Below are 19,923 nucleotides of genomic sequence, written 5' to 3' on the forward strand. Positions count from 1 at the left end.
ATGAAAAATGAAATGCATACAAGGATAGTTTATCAGTTGTGTGCTTGTGGTTTGGTTGAACACACAAGTACCTATGCAGGTTGATTAAAAAAGCAAAACAAAAAACAAACAAGCAAAAAATAACTACAGTAAATAGTTGTGTTATGAATATGATCTTTTGATTCTGCAGAATATACTGATATCATTGTCAACAAACGTACGATTATGATCAGAACTTATGGCTGCCATGAATGTGGAGTGTGAACAAGTCAGTGAAGGCCAGTATGAACAACACTAGTGACTGTATTTCAGCATGACTTGCCCAATGGCGAGATTTATTTGCCCTAGGCAAGTCAGGAAGTGAATACTGTAGCACCCTTGAATTGTCTTGGAGAAGCCCCGGTGTGTGAAATGATGAGAAAGAACTTTGAAGAAAGGACAACCCCTTCTGATGTTACGTGGCAAGTATTTGACAGGGCAATAGAATCATGGAAAAGGGAAGCCCGGTGTGAACGTTGCCCAGAAGCTTTGCGCTTTCATACCCATTAGGAACATGTTTATGTACACTGTCAATTCCATTTTAATGCAGACATTGTCCTCAGGGGGGTGAACATCTGGCAAGACAGTGACTTGTTGGAGCTTATTAAATCTAGACCTTGCGTAGGACCCTCCCTCCATCCCCCCCCCCCAAAAAAAAGAGAAAACAGCAACAACAAAAATCACTTCTTATAGCACAATTAGGCGTCTATTTGTAGTTGAAGAAGGTGTGTAGGAAATAATTATCGAACTTTACTTTGTTTGTGAGTTTTGAGAAGTTGTTTCGACATTTTGCCCTGAACATGAGGACAGTTTTAACGAAAGTGGACAGGGCCTTTGGTAAGAAGAAGAAGCCTGGTGTGAATGTTACATCTGTGCACATTTTGAGAAAATCATGTGGTGTGAACAATCTCAGGTCGGCTTGGCTTGTGGCTGCTAATTACCTGTCGTCTCTTGTAAGTGAACTTGGGAGTCAGGCGCAGGCCATTTGGAAAGGGGTGGGGTCCAAGTGCAGCTAGCCAAGGAAAGACAAACCCCCTGTTCAGACGCAAGCCCTGCCCAGTTATACCATTCTATGGTCGCCATACGTTCAGACGCACTATGGACACAGTGGAATGCTGATTCGTTATCGAGTCCTAGTTCATAACGATGCTCTGACCATCGTTTCGTTATACGTCGTTTCGTTATGCGTCGTTTCGTTAGTCAGCGTTCAGAAGTATAAATTCATCGTATAGCTATACCGTTTTGGTATAGCTGTACCATTCTACTCTCTAAAAAAATATTGACTGAAAATATTCACTCTTGAAGGAGTGAATTTAGAGTGAAATTGGAGAGAATTTTGAGTAAAAATGTTCATTTTCACTCGTTTTAGAGTGACCTCAGGGATCACTCCAAAATCTTCGAGTGATCCCTGAGGTCACTCCAAAATGAGTGAAAATGAACATTTTCACTCAAAATTCACTCCAATTTCACTCTACATTCACTCTTTTTCTGTATTCACTCTTTTAAGAGTGAATATTTTCACTCGACTTTTTTTTAGAGAGTAGTATAATCTTTTTGCATCTGAACACCCTCTATATCGTAGATTGTTATTGAGTGGTCACTGATTGATGCTCACAGATGATCAATGTTTTGCTGCTCACAAGGAGAAAAAAAAATCCAACAAAAGAAATTTTATGTTCATACTCTCTCATAGGAAGCTTTGTAGTTTTGTTGGAAATTGTGAGAATTTCAAAGTGAGAGAGAGAAAAAAAAAGAACAACCACAGAAACCCTAATCTTCTAGATGTAAATTGCTAATTTTAAAGTTATTAATAAACACACAAATGAGCAATCAAGGGGATTTTTGAAATTCTGCAATTTACAGAAATGATTTACAAACAACAAGGGATTCAATGAAAGATACTTTTTTTGCTTTGTTTTGTTGGTATGTGTACATGTGTATGTGCATGTGTGTGTTTGTTTGTGTGTTTTTCATACTACACCATACAGGTATAAAACACCAAGAATGAATAGTGAAAATTATGATAAAAAGATACAACACCTAAACCAGAGAAATATGGCTTCTCTGAGTTAATGGATCATGGGGTGTTTAATATCTCTCTTCCTCAAACCCTGCAACTTCTCGCATTTCTGGCGATAAATGTATACATATCATTCATTTTGTGTGTGTGATTTTTTTTTTGAGTCATTAAAAATACTTATTTAATGCTTATATGAGGTAAAAAAAAAAAAAATCCAAATATTGTAGAATGGCTTGTATGTAGCAAACAGGACCAAAAAACCCAAAACAAAACAAACTTGGTGATTTGATTCTACGCTTGCTGAATGTGATGTGAGCATGTGAAATAGAGGGGAATGGAGTGGGGGATGGCAAGAGGTTTGAAGGATGTAGATAGGAATATGCTGCTGCAGTGATGTTTGGAGTGCAATAGCGCCCTCAGTGGCAGACTGCAGCTCAGCTTTGCGCAAGGTCAGTTCCAAACCAGACATGATGAATGCCCCGTCACAGACCGGTAGCGCAGACTGTGCGGGTCCCTCGGAAAACATACATGCAACACCAGCGTATCGAAATGTCTTGAAATTATTGCAGGAAATTGCCGTCTGAAAGGCAGACACTCTGTTCCTCTGTCAATTTAAGATTAAAGGGACTGGTCTCCCGCCACTACAGCAGATTTATTCCGTCTCTTTTTCTTCTTGGTTTAATATGTAGACTTGCACTTTTTGTTGGGGGGGGGGGGATGGGAAGATTTGCAAATGATGTTGGAGCTTTGAGTATCTGGGGGAGTGGATACTTGTTGATCTGACTTGTACATCTTTAATGGTTGCAGCTTTATTTTCTGATCCTTTTGTTGCATCATATAGGAGATAATACACACTTTGCATGCATGGACTGGAATGGCTATATAAAAATAAGTCATTGCAGAGTATCAGTTTTCACAGAACAATGAATCAAATCAAATCAAATCAAATCAAATCAAATCAAATCAAATCAAACACAAATTATTTCTGCCAAGAGCATGGTGCCATTACAGAAATACATGGGAATTAAAAAAAAAAAAATTGGTCTTGTAAATGTGTGTCAATCACTACTTGTGTGATTGATCACAAGTTATGTAACTAATGATGGAGAAAGACTGGATGGTAACCTGCCTGTCCATTTGTTTGTGTGTATTCTTTGAAAGTATATGTGGTATACTGAAAAAATGTGCTATTAGCAGTACCATGACTTTTAAGAGTTATTAACAATCTTTGAGAAATGTAAGGTTTCCAGTGTGAGGTTCAGTTCAGATCGAAGATACATGCGATGCTAGTTTGATAAATTGCCATATATCTTTAAAGATAGATTCTATCCCATACAAGTGTACCCCCCCAAAAAAAAAAAGGACACCAAAACTACTTATAAAAAAACCCAAACATAAACAAATACTCAGCCCTCAAAGAAAAAAGCAATGGTATAAACAAGCAAACAAACAAATAAATAAACAAACAAACAAACTGAAGAGAAGAGAGAAGAAAGTGGAGGATGATGTACATAGTCTTTTGAATTCCATTTTTTTAGTTTTGTCTATTCTTAGCATTTACTCCTGATATCTCATTAACTTTTCTGCCTGAACTGGTGACAGAAGGAGAATGAATTTGTCTCATTTTGACTAGTATTTGGCATTTGAAATTGTCTTAAAGTGTTCGATCAACATCTCTGATCTCAATTTTCCCCCTCCAGGTCATACAGCAAATTATGTGTCACCAACCTTGAAAGATTGCCCACCTCTGAGTCTGTCACTAACATTTTAGTTTTGGAGAACAAAAGAAAAACACAAAATCTTACAACATCTGTATTACCAGCATTAAAACAGACTTGTGATTAATGAAAATTTCCAAATATTGTGACAATCATCTGCTGTGAAATCTTCTTGAACTACTGTCATTTGACAGACGCTGTGGGTCTGTATTATAAATTTGCTACAGCAGTGAGTAATCTGCTAGTCAGTTGGACCCCGTTTACAGTGCGGGGCTGGGCCGAGCCGCGGCCAGCCTCAATTGCGGGGCCGAGCCCCGCAATTTTGTCCGTTTACACTGCCGGGCTCGGCCGCGCTTTTAATTCAAACCTTTCAATATTTTGTCGTAGTGGCGCTCTGCTTGTAAACAAACGCAATTTGGTATAGTCTGGTTTTCAGACCCTTTGGCAACTGGATTCCTTGGCGACGAAGTCGCTGTTCGGGCAAAGGCCTTTGCCGAAGGAAAAATCCTTTGCAGGACAAAACCACCTTAAACTATGCTAGCTTTCGTCGTTGAGGGGGTTAATATCCTGAATAGTGAAATAGTACGGGCAGAGGGTTTGGAAGCCAGACTAAAATTGGCCGCGTATTTGGCCCAGTTTGCGTTTACACTGAGAAAAGGCCTGTCCAGAGTGAGGTCAAATGCGAGGCCAATTTTGGCCCCGCATGTGGCCTTTTGCGTGTTTACACTGAAGCAGGGCTGTGCCGAGCTGCGGCCGATCCGCGGCTCAGCCTCGCACTGTAAACGGGGTCTAACGCTGTGCACTATACATTTTGAATGAAAACAACAGTTCTAATGGATTTTTACAAGTGGATTACAGTTATGTCTGTAGGAAGATGACATCTTGTGTGAATATGATATTTTCTGATCAGTGATTTTTGATAATCAAAACCCTGACATGCAAGGATATTAACACAATATTCTAGTACTCGATTTCACTGCTTTACGTGAACACCATAAATACCTTCAGTCCCTCTCGTACAAGTTGGTGTGATGCTTTTGCACAACATAATATTATGTGCTTGCATTACCAACAGTCTACAATTCTACATATAATAGTCTTTGCAAGTTCAAATTTTAAAGCAAATGGAAAACTGCTGATAACTGAATTGGAGGACATTACATGTATGTATTTGTTTTTACTTATTTTGATATTTATGTTTTATATCTTTTATTACTATGATATATATTTTATGGGGGGGGGGGTGAAACAAGGGTACACTGTATTCCAATTCTATGAATGCAAACAATTGCCATCTGTGTATTATTTATAGGCTTTTTTTTTTGTTATCCTGCATTTCACAGAGTCCTGCTTTGTAATAATTTTGAAAGAAAAGTCTGGAGACAAATCTAATGACCCTTGACCTTGTGAGTCATATTTCCTGCTTACTCGTTTGGATAATTGTGTGCACTGTCCATAGTATTTCATTTCCACCTCTTGTCTGGGGACACTGGTAGCTTTCACTTTCCCACTTTCTGTGTTTGTTTTTCTGCCTATGTGGATGATTCATATTTATATATATGGGAAGAGTTTGTGGGAAACTTTTGTGAAAGTTGAGTTTGCTGTTTGCGGAGGAGGAAAATCAGTGGAGTGGTGTGCCGAGTCACGTGACGTCTGCGTAGGAAATATTACTTCGTCAAGTGGCTTCACTTCCCATTACTTCCATGTTCCTTGACTGACCCGTGTACAGTCTTGTGCACTCCCGCATTTCATGGATTACGTGCAGTTTGTGTGCACGGTAGCGGTTATCACTGTGGGATTATTTCGTGATTTTTCGCTGACATATTTTTCACGCCAGTTTTGCAGAACTCTCCATCTCTCTTTTTCCCTTTGCCAGTGGCTAGACTTTCGATGGGTTGGACTGTGCAGGATGGAATAGCGAGTAGTACAGAACCATTTGAATATTGCAGATTTTTACACGTACAGTGCAAACCTCGGTTGGGATACGTGCATTTTGATTCACAATGTGGAGGATGCAGCAAGTGATTCTATTTGTGTGCTAATTGTGCTTTTAATGGGAGTCAATTCATGTGCTATAGATGTACAAGGAACTATGGATGTTTGATATATTATAAAGACAGCCAGAAGAAGGGGAATTGATGGATATTGTTACGTTGCGTGGCTTGGCATGGAATATTTACTGTATGTGTGATTGCCGACCCTTAAATTCTGCCCCAGCAGGATGTGTGTTTGAAACTGCTGCACATGTGAACACGCTTTGAAGAAGGCATCAGAATTGTTCTTTTTTTTCTTTTTTAAAACATATAAGTAGACTTGCCAGTTTACGTCAACAAACTTTAATGTTAATTGTTTGATGTGGAAACCACCAGCATCAAAACAAACCAAGATGTGGAATCCGGCGAATATGTCCGGTGACGACCTGGTTCGTTACCACCGCGAGAAGACGTATAACGAATCTCTGCTTGCCTCCCCGCCTCCTTTCGTCCCTCTAGATCAGTGCGTGCAGATGCCGATGCGTGGGAACTGCGGGTTGGTCGAAAAGCGCTTCTTCTACAACACGACCAGCAAGGTGTGCCAGGAGTTCATCTATGGCGGGTGCGGAGGCAACGAAAACCGTTTCCCGGACAACGAGTCCTGCATGAACGCTTGCAAAGGTACGATCAGAACAGTATTGCATCCTGACACAATAGTGTTTTGGCTTCATAAGAACAGCAAAGGAAAAAACAAACAAACAAACAAACTCTAAAAACTACTCTTTCTCTTCCACCGACATGAAAACAACAAATATACACACAAAAAGGGATTTAAAACACTTCAAGATAAATTATTTGTCACGACTAATTTGATGTGATAGTTTTCACGCTAAACAACTGAAGGCATGGTAGAAACGACTTGCCTGGTCTTGGATGTGATAAAAATGGAAAGTATTCTGTGTGTCTTTGGCACCGCTTTCCCAAGAGCCCTAAACTAGCCAGCAGTATGTACTGTATTAAAAGCAAGATATTTTTGCAGCATGAGATTTTCGCGAATTGGAGCCGACGTCCTATTTTGCTGCATGAAATTTTCGCAAATGCCACTGGCATTCCATGCATATAATGTGGACAAGAACTTTCGTGTACATTTTAATTTTGTGAATCTTGGCTGTCATGAAATTCGCAAAATAATTTCAACTGGACAAGAACATTTCTTGTTTTACAAGTAGTCTGTGCAGTCACAGGAAAGGGTGAACTTTTATAGTTTTTTTTTTCATGAGAATGTCAAGACATGTGCCATAGACTGTACATTATGTGGGCTGTCTAGCTTTAAGTCTGTTATCACTAGGACCACGCATTCTGACAGTGGAAAAAAAAATACCGACATGAGAAAGACATTAACTTCAGATACCCAAAACGTAAAAAAAAAACCCAAAACAACAACTAAAAACACAAACTGGATTGTGACTGGTTTTTCAACTTAACATGAAGTTCTTTTTGTTGACATTTTGTAATGAGAATTATGTTGACTGAAAAAAAAATGGTCATATTTGTCAGCATATCTATTCTAAAGATCACACTCTGCAGTTTTCCAACAAAGACTTGAAAATCATTTATAACTGGAATTTCTTGGCTACCATGTTCCTTGCCTAAGATACCATCTTACTAGATTGTATTTTTGCCCACAAAAGACAAAGGTTTTCATAGGATTGTTGAATTTCAAGCATGGCTATGTCTGTATATCATGGTCAAATGAAACCACAGCATACACTTTGTACTTATACAATCCAGGGATGGGGTCTCTCTTGATCATGGTTGCAATGAAAATGCATTTGCAGGAAGCAAAGGTATTTCCATTCATCTTTACGGCGGAGGTACCGGTATATCATTTTTTGACATTTTGGCAGAGAAGGAGAGAATATATCTTGGATTCTCTGTCCAAATATTAAAAGTGAGAGGGAAAAAGAAAGATATGTGCTAATCGAAGTATATGAGTATTTATACATGTAGCTTTACAACTTTGCCATGATCTGGTGTGGTAACAATAATGACCTGAGCGTTCTATGTCATACCATTGAAATATATTGTAGCTTATACTTTTAAAAATTGTAGGAAATTGGATAGTGAGCCGAGGACGTTTATGATTAGTTAGATCCTCAAATACGGTCTTGTCCTACCTCCGAAGCCATTTAAATTGATGGGGGGGGGGGGGGGGAGGCTCCTGACAAGTTGTTTGCTTGACATCAGAATTAGGCCAACTAGTGCGTCTTAGAGCAGAATGGTGTGAAATCAAGTGTTTGACCACTTCTTTGTCTCCCCCACCCCACCCCTGCGTTCTATCCGATGCGTCTGTGCCATGTCCTGTTTATCCCGTTGGCACGTTGCACAATTGAGCTCATCCTTCCTGGATATGCCTTTGCCCTTGATATCAAATGGCATAGATCATCTGGAAGGGATAGTCTTGGTAACAGGTAAAAGATGGAAGCAACCCCCCCCCCCCAAAAAAAAAAAAAGAAGAAGTAATAAACACACACACTCACACACACCCACACACACACACACACACACATATATAAAGAAAAAAACATCTGAAGTACTGCAAAAGTGAAACTGTTGCGAGAGTCTGTTCATGCTGATAAAGTCTCGTGATAGACTTTGTCCAACAGACAAAAAAGAGAAAAAAAAAACTGTTTCAATCGAGTAGCTTTTTGAGAAGTAAGAACAGCAATATGATAACATATTTCTGACAGGTTTAGTGGAAATTAAGCCTGAAGCAAAGAGGCAGTGTCCATGTTGTCGAAATAGTTAACCTGTAAAGGACTAATGATTTTGCTGTAATACTGTAAAACGAAGAACTGTTTGCGTGCATTTTAATTTCGCAAATTTCGTGCAAGGCCAAGATTTGCAAAATTAAAATGCACATGAAAGTTCTTGTCTACACTATGCGCATTGAATCTTAGAGGCAACTCGCAAAAATTTCTTGCTGCGAAAAAGGCCGTCAGCTCCAATTTGGGTAAATTGCATGCCGCGAAAATATTGTGTTTTACAGTACACGTTTCCCGTGGACACCTGCCCGAACATACTCGTGACTAAAAATGGGTCGAAAGTGGGAGGGGTTTGACTGTTTAGCAAACCCAGCCAGTATCAGAGGTAATGATTTATAACAACATCACTGTAGTCAAAATAATATTACTTGATGGCGTGGAGTACTTTAATATCAAACGGTTTATGAATGAAGCACTATCTGATCAGGAACACAAATAAATAGGGGAATGGAAAATAATCCAAAAGAAAACATCTGTTATTGGAGGAAGTAGTTCTTAGAAGTTGGAGTCAGAAGTTGTCATTTGAATGCCTTGTCAATATCTTCTTTTAATGATGCTCTTTCAGTGTTTAAATTTGGTCACATTGGTACTGCATTGTAAACCCACCCCCCAAAAAACCCCACAAAACAACAACAACAACAAACAAACAAACAGAACAAGAAGAAGAAAGTTATCTTGCCACCCGGTAATTGTCCTGATAGCTGCCATTAAATTGTCTCCAAATGTAAACTAAATCGTTTCCCGGGCAATTACCCCCCCCCCCCCCCCCCCCCCCTGTAAAGATTAGGGTTAGGGTTAGGTTTATGGTTAGGAGTTTGGGTTAGGGTTTGGATTAGGTTCAGGATTAGGATTAGGGCAAGGGGAAGGGTCCGGGGTAATTGCCCAGGGGGTAATTGCCCTAGACCCAATTTAAATACTTGTTCCCCTCTTCCAAGGGCTTTTTTTTTTGGGGGGGGGGGGGTGGGGGAGAATAAAATGAAAAACCATCACGCATGCACAAACACAATGCGTTGAATTTAATTCCGACTCCTGCTTATACAGTTGTTTCGCCTTTGCAAATTATTGTTATTATTGTTATTTTTTTTTTTTAGCAATGTATTTGCATACCAAAAATGCAATTGAAGAGAACTGAAGGAAATATGGCTCCTTTTATGGTGGAATGCCATGTTGGGAAAAATTGGGAGGGTGAGGAGGATCCTGAATGAGCAGTAAAGGTTCAACAACCCAGATGATATACTTCGAACTCGGATGTCTCGAGATCATTTCCATAGCAACCAAAGTTACAAAACATAAGCACTTAGGGCTCCTGACCCTTCTCCTCAGTGGGAATTTGCTTTGTGTTAGACATGTTTGGTTCCCACAATGAACAGAACTTGCATTTCACTGCTCTTTCCCCTTCCCCTCGTTCGTATATTTCTTCCGTGTCTCGTTCGTTGATAACACCATCAATAGGGTTCCAAAGTGATGACTTGTTTTAAGTGAACAAATTATAAATTATTAAGCTATTGATGTTGTATACCTGTCAACGTAATATTACCTGTGCGTTTGCATCAGGCTTATTTCAGGGTGACCCCAGTAGCTTGATTAGTTATAAAGAGAGGCTGTGATTTCATATTATTGATATTATAAAAGAAAAAAACTAACAAAACAGGCAACTCCCCTCCAAAAAAATGTATCTAAAATGCCCCTCAACACTGCTTGCACACAGAGAAGGAAACAAAAATGGCATGAGAACAGATCATGTTGGTTTCATCATGCTCTATTAACATTTCTTAAATTTACGTTCCATTATCATTGTTTAGCAAAAAAAAAAAGAGGAAAAGAAAAGAAAAGAAAAGAAAAGAAATGTTCTGTGTGTGCCCCAAATACCATGTAGCTGATAATTAAACGCACATTATTTTTCCATTCTGCAAAATAGGTTGATATTTGGAGTGAACCAGCACTGGTTGTCGAGCCATAATTTGCTCTAAGAGAAAGGGATCATTCGATCCTGCACATCTATCACGGTAAAAGCTGTTATTTTTGTGAGGGTGTAATTTTAGCGAATTTCGCAAATTATGGCTGCGCCACAAATTTCACAACATGCAAAACTATTGTGAACGGACAGGCATTAGTGCATGTCGTGTCCATAGCTGTGGTGTCAAATTACAAAAACAACATCTTGCTATTTCAGTGTCTGCAACCTCTTCATTTGCAAAAATTGTCCGCGAAAATATCGTCCTTCACAGTGCTTGCCAATGGAGATTGGAATTATAAAGTTTTCTGATTTATTGTTTGAGCGGAAGATAACTCTGAACATTCAAACAGAAATGCAAAACAATTGTGTCATTTGAAATTCGTTTAGGGTGTGACCCCATCCCCCGTAGCTCATTGTAGTGCATTGTACTTTTCTACTTTTCCTCTTCACTAGCGACTGACATTGGTTTGCGCACGTTTCACTCTCGTTCTTGTTGCTAGGATACCTGGATAGCGGCAGCACAGGGTTCAGCATCACGGCCGTGGCTGCCGCTGTGGCTGGCCCCATCTGCTTCATCTGCATCTCTATCACACTCTGCCTCTTCCTCCGGAAACACCCCAGTTGCCGTGACGACGCGGGCCAACTGCCCATGGGTCCGGGCTCCAAGGACAAGCTCATCATCTCGCCCCGCCTCGACGACCTGGTGGACCCGACGACATCCGGCTCCGGCTCGGGTGAGTAGTCCTGTTTACGTATGCACCGTAAGTTAACGATATTCGTGAATCAGTTTTTGCAATGTGATGGGGAAACCATTCAGTCATGTTCATCATGGACACAACATTTTTATAACTTTGTGATACGCATCGCACACCACCTTTTGAGATCTGCTTCACACATTACCATTCATGATCACAGGAATCCTACTGAATGATCATATTTGCAGGTTCCGGTCGACCAATGCAATTGCGTGCTGCCCACATCCTCTGTCTTGGCATTGTCCAGCCTGTTTGCATGCATCACTTATGTGTACCTCCAGTGGAGGTCAGGGGCATGTATTCATCGTATGCAAATCAGGCTCAGGCAGACAGACACATAGATTGGTAGAATTTTGCTACCCAAATTGGGAAGCAAAAAATTAAAAGGGCTAACATAAGGATGCTAATCAGATCTCAAAAGGCCCTCTCGCCGTCGCACTCAGCTGGGCTCGCTTCGTTTTCTCCCATTTGCTCACCACAATACAGCGAGAGGGCCTTGGCAAAAGACTAATGTAGGCGTGGCTTTCTGCGTACAGTGCAAAAACAGGTCATGGGGTGGGAGCTATGTTGCATTGCCTAGCAACACTGAGGAAATACCAAGGGAAGTGCTGTAGGAATACTATCTGTCGGTTCTCATTATCGACATGCCCAGTTCATTGTTCTATTTCTTTCCTTTTTTTGTTGTTCAGAGGAGGGAAAGGAATGGAAGGGCATGCCATGCATGTTCATCTTGTACTTTGTGTGTTTTTCAGGGTATTTATGTATCAACAGAAGGCAGCATCCTCTATGGGGATGTGTGTCATCAAGATGTAATCACACATTCTTTGCAGTGGAATGCCTCTTCCCTTATTAACCCGAGTGTGTCGTTTCTTGATTAAGGGGTCGTTCAAGGTCGCAGGGGTTAGACATTTTTTGTGAGAACCTGTGACAGTCATGCAGATGTGATGACAGTTAAATCACATTCCATGAAATTGCCACGAGAGATGTGACAAACCATTGTGATTTGGAACAGATGAATGGTGTAGACAAACCTATATTTATTTTATAGAGAAATTCTAGAGAAACATAACTAATGTTTGACATAGACGTACTGTAGGGTTCAGAACATACATGTAGCAGAATCATAGCTTGGATGTAGAGCAGGATATTGTTTAAAGCGGTGGGTTTCTACTAATTCAGTTCAGTTAACATTGTTTGTGTTTGTATGCTCATTGTAAACATAACCAAACAATCTGTGTACTGTTATATGAATCTCAGCTCTGATTATATGACCATCATATTCAAACCTGTTATAATACTTCATTCTCGATCATGATAAGATCAACAGTGTATACGATGACAAAGTGAAAACTGAGTATACATTTATGCGTAAATTGTGCGGACTTTGTTTTTCAAAGATTGCAATTCCACATCTTTTTTTTTTGTTTTTGTTTTTCTATTCTGTGGTAACTGCTTGCCAAAGAATAAATTTGCACAGCTGCCTATGACAGTTAATGACAAGCGTTTAACAGAAAAGTCTTTAACGATGTGTAATTTTTTTTGTTTCTTTCGTCACTCAGGTCTTCCACTGCTTGTCCAGCGCACCATAGCTCGGCAGATCTTGATCCAGGACTGCATCGGCAAGGGTCGCTACGGCGAGGTCTACAAGGGCAAGTGGCGTGGCGAGTCGGTTGCCGTGAAGATCTTCAGCTCGCGCGAGGAGCGCTCGTGGTTCCGGGAAGCGGAGATCTACCAGACGGTGATGCTGCGGCATGAAAACATCCTGGGTTTCATCGCAGCAGACAACAAAGGTGACTGTCCAAATTGATTCGTTTTTGCATCAAGCTGCTTTTTTATTGCGTCTGATTGACATATTGCCATTTGTTGATATAGATAGGCATCAATTAGCCAGTGTTTTAGTAGTAGCCATGGTTAAAAAAAGAAAGAAAAAGATAATGATTAATTATGGGCATTCATACTTGGATTGGTCCAACCTCAGTATGTATATCTCAGCACGTTTCAAAGTCAAATGTATAGAGATGACATAAGAACAAAAATAAAAATATTTTCTTTTGTTTTTTTCACTTATGTGATGTGTAACATGTTACAGCATTTTGCGTACATGTGTGTAGAGTAGACAAAAGTGTTGTTGAATCCATATATCTGATGATATGTATTTGCTTGTAACATCAAATTTACTGCCATCCTGGCTAGATAGAATACATGGTTTTAATAGTCACCGTTTGTTTCCTTGGATTGGTTGCTTTAGACTAGTTAGGCTGTCTATGAAAACCTAAATTCTATGGAATCAATTCTCTCCATTAAAGGTCCTGTTTACCTTTGGGAACAGTGATTTAAAGATTGTTCAAGATATAACATTTAATGCATATGTGTAGGTCTGTTGTACCACAAAACATCCTATTGTGTACAATTTTCGCAATGAAGCCTAAAATAAAGGAGATGTCTGTATTTTTCTTAATAAACCGTAACTGTAGACGGTTTGGTCTGGAAACATTTTATTATAACTATTGTTCACATTCTGTACATTTAACAATATTGAACATCGATTTTACCAATTCAAATGTTTACAGTGGTTGTTTCTATCCCTAACTCACATTTTAGAACTATTTTGAAGCACTAATGTTTTACAGTACCTGTATGCTGATGTTCATGTTATGTTGTATTTCTTTTACACAGTTTATTGTTTGTTTGTTTGTTTGTTGTTTTCCTGCCAGATAACGGCACCTGGACCCAGCTCATTCTCGTCAGCGAGTACCACGAGAACGGATCCCTCTTCGACTACCTGAACGCCCACTCCATCGACGTCCCGGCAATGCTGCGCATGGCCCTCTCCATAGCAACGGGCCTCGCCCATCTTCACATGGAGATCATGGGGATGCAGGGTAAGGAGGAGACTCTCATCAACTGTATGACATACTGTATATGCCATATATTTCACGAGTCTAAATTTTCGCGAATCGGGAATTCCCGACGATTTCGCAAGTGGTTGAATTCGCGATTGTGGAGTCATGTACAGAACAGAGAAATGTACTAGCGTACATCACATCCACATCGGGAACAGAGTCAATATTTTTTCTTGTTTTTAATTTCGCGAATAGCACCCGACTCGCAAAATTCGCGAAATATTCGGCGTATACAGTGTAAAACCTGTTATGCCTCTGCTTTAATCCTCTGCATCCTCTGTCCCTTAGTTCTCCTGTCCTTTGAGCTATCTTGTGCCCCGTTCACATAGGGTTGATTATGTGTCTGTGGGAAATGCGTGTTTTAGCAAAATTCAGCTTGTCCTCAACGGGTTAATATAACTGTCGATTGAGTGACTGTAGCAATGTCAGTAGAAGACATCTGTTAAAGTGTGAGGAATATCGGACAATCCATTCAAAAGTTATGAATTGTTAAAGTTTCTGCGCAGTCACTGCTGGATGAGAAGACTACTAAAACGTGTGATGTCACATTCGTAGAACGATATAAAGAAAATATACAGAAAACTCAACATATTTTCCCTTTTCTCATACCAATAAAGGAGCACTTGACTTGCCTCTTCCAGAAGGCAGGGGGAATTATATTACCCTTAGCATAAGTAAGTAACAAGTCGAGGGAATGTCCACTCCCCCCCCCCCCCCCCCCCCAAAAAAAAAGTGAAATTTTGTGGGATTCTGTATTTTCCTTATATCGTTCTATGCAAGTGACATAACAAACTGCTGTCATCTTCTCATCCAGCAGTGACCTTGCAGAAACTTTAAAAATGCATACATTTTGTCAGATTGTCCAATTTTCCTAAAAAGACTTTAACTGATGTGTTCTACTGATATTCCTGCTTTCACTCAATCCATGTGCATATCAAGATGAACTTGTCCTCTAACCCTGAATGTGCTTTCTTCAGTGCTTGGCACAGGTGTGTGGAAACCAATTGCCAAATGAATAGAGATTAGCTAATCCCCCTAATCCCTATTGTGTCAGCATGGCCTTCCTAATGATTTGTGGAACATTGTTGCACCTGGGTTGGTAAGCTAACTTTGGAGGAGTTTTCTGAAACTGATGAAAAAGCTTGACCATTTCCAGCAGAGTGCCTGGACACGTGAATGCTTAATACTACAAATACTCGTCTTGTTTAATAGTGTATGCACAAAGTGTACATTACGATTACACTCTACCTCATGAATGCTACATTGGCGTAGCATACAAGAGGATGTAATTCAGAGAGGTCTTAAAGGGACTGCATGGCATTGAATAAATGAGGAATAGAAGGTGAGTTAAGAATTCCTGATGCCCCTTTTCCGTCTGCAGGCAAGCCGGCCATCGCCCACCGGGACATCAAGAGCAAGAACATCCTGGTCAAGCGCAACGGTCAGTGCGCCATCGCCGACCTTGGCTTGGCCGTGCGGCACGACTCTGCCACCGACACCGTGGACATCTTCCCCAACAACCGTATAGGTGAGGCCGCTGGAATATTCAGTGGAATGGCACTCGTGCTTAGTTTGGTCATTTGTCAGATTAATGTTGTGCCCCAGTAGTGTTTTCTGATGGTGCTTTAGTTTGATTGGTCCCATTATCAGTGCTTCAAAAGACTGAGATAAATGATAAAAAATCATTGTTGATTATGTTGCTAATCACCTTCAATAAATACAACAAAATCAAATATTTGTGAGTGTTTGTACTTCTTTTTTTTTTTTTTTTTTGGGGGGGGGGGGGGGGGGTATTTTGCCCACAATGAGCCCCAAATTATAATATTTGTCCTTTCGTTCATACCACAAATGTAATTTTTTTATCTTGTGAAAGAACTGTGAGCTTGTAGAGTTTGTGACAAAGCTTGAGTGAAGGTCCAGGAGGTGTTCTTTTGGGTTGAATGTGGACTTTTTGACCCTTCATGTCAAAAAGAAGTGAGGAGTGCAAATTCCAGATGAATGACAATGTTGGAATATCCATGGAATGTAATGCTAGATAATCAACTGTGATTCTGTGAGTCATAACTTCCAGAAGAATATATAATTTTTGTCTGATTTCTTGCCTCCATTTTGTTTGTTTGCTGCTCTCATTTGGATGTTTGAATCAACTTTCATCATCTTGGCGAGATACTCCCCATAATTCAGCTGAATGGGTGAAGACCCCTGACCCTTTCCAAATCTTGAACTTTACATTAATATCCACATCCACATCATACATGTCACCTTCTCTTCTCCCCCTTTCCTGTACATGTGTGGTGTGTGTACCAGGAACCAAGCGCTACATGGCTCCGGAGGTCCTGGACGAGACGATAAACATGAACCACTTTGACTCTTTCAAGCGGGCTGACGTCTACTCCTTTGGACTCGTCCTGTGGGAGATCGGAAGACGATGCTCCATCTTTGGTAAGATGGGGCGAGGAGCGTCTGCTAAATATACCTCTTTCTGATTTTTTTTTTTTTTTTGGGGGGGGGGGGGAGGGGCTGGAGAATGAGGGTGTAAGATTCTCTCTCAGCACACTAACAGGGGGAAAGAATCATACGTCATTGGGTTTGAATTCATTGATGATGATGGTGATGATGATGATGATGATGATGGCGATGATGGCGATGATGGCGATGATGGTGATATGGTGGTGGTGATGATGGTGATGATGGTGATATGATGGTGATGATGGTGATAATGGTGATGGTGGTGATGGTGGTGATGGTGATGATGGTAATGATGATGGTGATGGTGATGATGGTGTGATGATGGTGATGGTGATAATGGTGATAGTGGTGATGGTGATGGTGATGATGGTGATGATGGTAATGATGGTGATGATGGTGATAGTGATGATGGTGATGCTAAGGATGATGATAGTGATGATAATGGTGGTGGTATTGGTAATAATGATAGTGATGATGGTGATGATGATAATTGTGGTGGTGATGGTAATGATGATGGTGATGGTGATGGTGAATAGTGATGATGGTGAATAGTGATGATGGTGATAGTTATTGTGGTGATGCTGCTGCTGCTGATGATGATGATGACAAAGATGAAGAGAGGAAAAAAAAGAAGAAGATGGTGATGATGATAATGATGTAATATCTGAACCAATTTGTTGTTCTTACACAGGCATCTACGAGGAGTTTGCCCTGCCGTACCACCCATGGGTACCGATGGACCCTCGAATTGAGGACATGAAGAGGATAGTCTGTGTGGAGAAGAGAAGACCGCCCGTTCCAAACCGATGGACGAGCCACAAGGTACGTCCTCTCTGTTCATAAAGTACTTGCCCAACTGTTAAAGGGATGGTATAGTTTTGGTTGAGATGGGGCTTCAGGTTTCCAACTTTTTTTATGTGAGATGATTAGAAATCTCTTAATAAATATGAAAGAGCGTATAAATCTAAGAGGAAGTTTATTTGATTAAAAATTGTTTTGAAATTGCTGAGATATCCCTAACAAAGGGATCGTAATAGAAATTGGGACGAACCTTTAATTAGGATCGCTTTGTTTTAATTTGTTTTTTGGATATCTCAGCCAATTCAAAACCAATTTTCATCAAATAAACTTTGAATTCCTCTTAGAATGGTATGCCTTGTAACATTTCATTAGTGGTTTCTTAGTATTTCACAAAAAATTAAAAGCTCAATTCTCATCTCAACCAATACTAAAACCACCGCTTTAAAAGAGACAGGTTTGATTTTTTTTTGTGTTCGGGTAAAAATACAACACATCATATTGTGACACACAAAATTACAAACCACAACTTACTTCCTTGTAATACTGATTAAGTATGTCAACTTTCATACCTCCACCAGTACTCTTTCTTTTCTTCCTCTTCGGTCTGTTTCAGTTTGATTCAAATTTCTGCAATTTCCCATGAAAAGACGGGTATTACTCCGTATGAGGTTACTGTGCTTCTTATTCACTTTCACCACTATATCCTCATTGTGAAAAGGTTTAGATATATTCATCTAGCTATATTGTGGGAATGAATGCAATTAAAGTAAAACAATGTTCATACCAAATTACGACCTTGCATCGGTTTTGACATCTGTCTCATCCCCACACAGGTGATGGAGTCTTACGCGAAGGTGATGAAGGAGTGCTGGTACCAGAACGGCGCAGCGCGGCTCACGGCGTTGCGCATCAAGAAGACGCTGACAGGCCTGATGGGGCCGTCGGAGCCCGAGGTGCTGCTGCCACCAGCCCGGATGCAGAACGGCGATGTGTCGCACAGCGACGACAAGAAGGAGTGGCCGGCACCCGCGCCGGGCATCATCCCTACCTCGCAGCCGGTGGCGCCCAATTACTACGCCCACCAGGGGGCACCAAACTTCTACGACATCGTAAGCTAGTGCAGGGACCCATCGCCATCCCAATCGCGGTGGACACAGAGAACGAGAGTGGGAGAGAGAGAGAGAGAGAGATACAGAGAGAGAGAGAGTGAGAGAGAGAAATGGAGAGGGCCATTGAATGACGAAAGAGACGTTGCCCTGCTCAGAAACACCTGTCAGGTTGTCAAGGTGACCCTTATACTGTTAGGAGTGTTAAAAAAAGAAGAAAACAAAAATACGCAAGATAAAGGACTTTCAACTTTTCTTTTGCCCTCCGGAGATTGCCCACTGTGTCGAGTAAAGTCTGCAACAGGTAGAAGCAGGAGTGGGATAGAATGAGTGAAACATTAAAGGCACGATAGTGAAAACTTTCTCTCTGCCACTTTACGTCTTTGGATGCCGTCGACAGATAGATCATTCCGTGTTGGCCATCCTGCGAGTCCGCTCTGACAGTCCCCTCGGAAGGACTCTCACGACAAACTCTACGTCGTCACCCCACACCCCCCTCCCCCGTTGGGTCACGTTGCATGCAAGCGACGAATCCACTCCGCAAGTGTGTAGCTTTATAAGACGGAAGACACGCCTGGGAGCATATCGGCCCAAGTCTGCTGTGGCACGATTGTCCAGAGTTTACGGGGAACGAGAGTCCTGGCAGAAGTCGTTCGCACGGGGCTTCAAGAGTGGCTGTCACGAGGCTGCGATCAAAGAGCAGAAAGGGGTGTGGCGGGTCGCCCCGGCCAGTCAAGAGGAGAGGCAAACACGTCCTCATCGCAAGAGTCACCAGACTTTTAAGGCGTGTAGAAGAGACTGCGTTACGTAGAAAATGCAGCAGGCCAGGGAAAAAAAAAGCAGCAGGGCCGGACTTTGAAATCAGGTTGGCCGTCTCATTGGCTGTAACACATATATACCTCTGCACAAAATTTTCACGCAAATGATGAGCAACGTGATTCCCCCCCCTCCCCTCCCTCTGGTACCACTTTCGCAGGAGCGTGCTCTTCTCTTGTGATGACTCTGCTTCAAGTGAAGACGCGCCGCCGCCGTTTTTTTCTGTGGCACTTGCATCCGATAGCAACAGGAGCAGGAAAAATTGGCAAAATTTGATGAGAGCATCAGAGGATCGACCCTCGGGGAGGACGTGTCGGTGATTTCGTGGAGGTGCACCCAAGTTTTCTACTTGTTAATGGAGACAAGTGTGGAACCGCGTCTTCAGTCGCCCACGTAGAGTACGAGTGCAAGCTAACTCGAACAAATGAAGAAACAAAAACAAAACGACAACAGCAACAAAAATTGTGTGTGATGGGCTGTACCGCCTTGGCAGGGCGGGGTACTGGATGAAGCGAAAGCCCAAGAGAGTTTTGGCGCGGCCGTGTACTGAACGCTACGATGG

General features: G+C 41.2%; 1 protein-coding gene across 1 annotated transcript in view; it reads left to right on the forward strand.

The window, feature by feature from the left end:
* LOC139717029 (TGF-beta receptor type-1-like) overlaps nucleotides 1–19,689 on the forward strand; it is a 62,160-nt gene extending 42,471 nt beyond the window's left edge. Inside the window, exons 3-10 of the mRNA XM_071628543.1 lie at nucleotides 6,249–6,410; nucleotides 11,012–11,245; nucleotides 12,826–13,056; nucleotides 13,981–14,148; nucleotides 15,551–15,697; nucleotides 16,477–16,611; nucleotides 17,330–17,460; nucleotides 18,273–19,689. Of these exons, the coding sequence (XP_071484644.1) occupies nucleotides 6,249–6,410; nucleotides 11,012–11,245; nucleotides 12,826–13,056; nucleotides 13,981–14,148; nucleotides 15,551–15,697; nucleotides 16,477–16,611; nucleotides 17,330–17,460; nucleotides 18,273–18,557 (1,493 nt within the window). The 3' untranslated portion in view covers nucleotides 18,558–19,689. The remainder of the gene's footprint in view (nucleotides 1–6,248; nucleotides 6,411–11,011; nucleotides 11,246–12,825; nucleotides 13,057–13,980; nucleotides 14,149–15,550; nucleotides 15,698–16,476; nucleotides 16,612–17,329; nucleotides 17,461–18,272) is intronic.
* Nucleotides 19,690–19,923: the final 234 nt, after the last annotated feature.

This window comes from Diadema antillarum, unplaced genomic scaffold (assembly GCF_040938485.1).
Source record: "Diadema antillarum isolate AM-2024a unplaced genomic scaffold, OU_Dant_1.0 scf00000071, whole genome shotgun sequence".
Taxonomy (NCBI): domain Eukaryota; kingdom Metazoa; phylum Echinodermata; class Echinoidea; order Diadematoida; family Diadematidae; genus Diadema; species Diadema antillarum.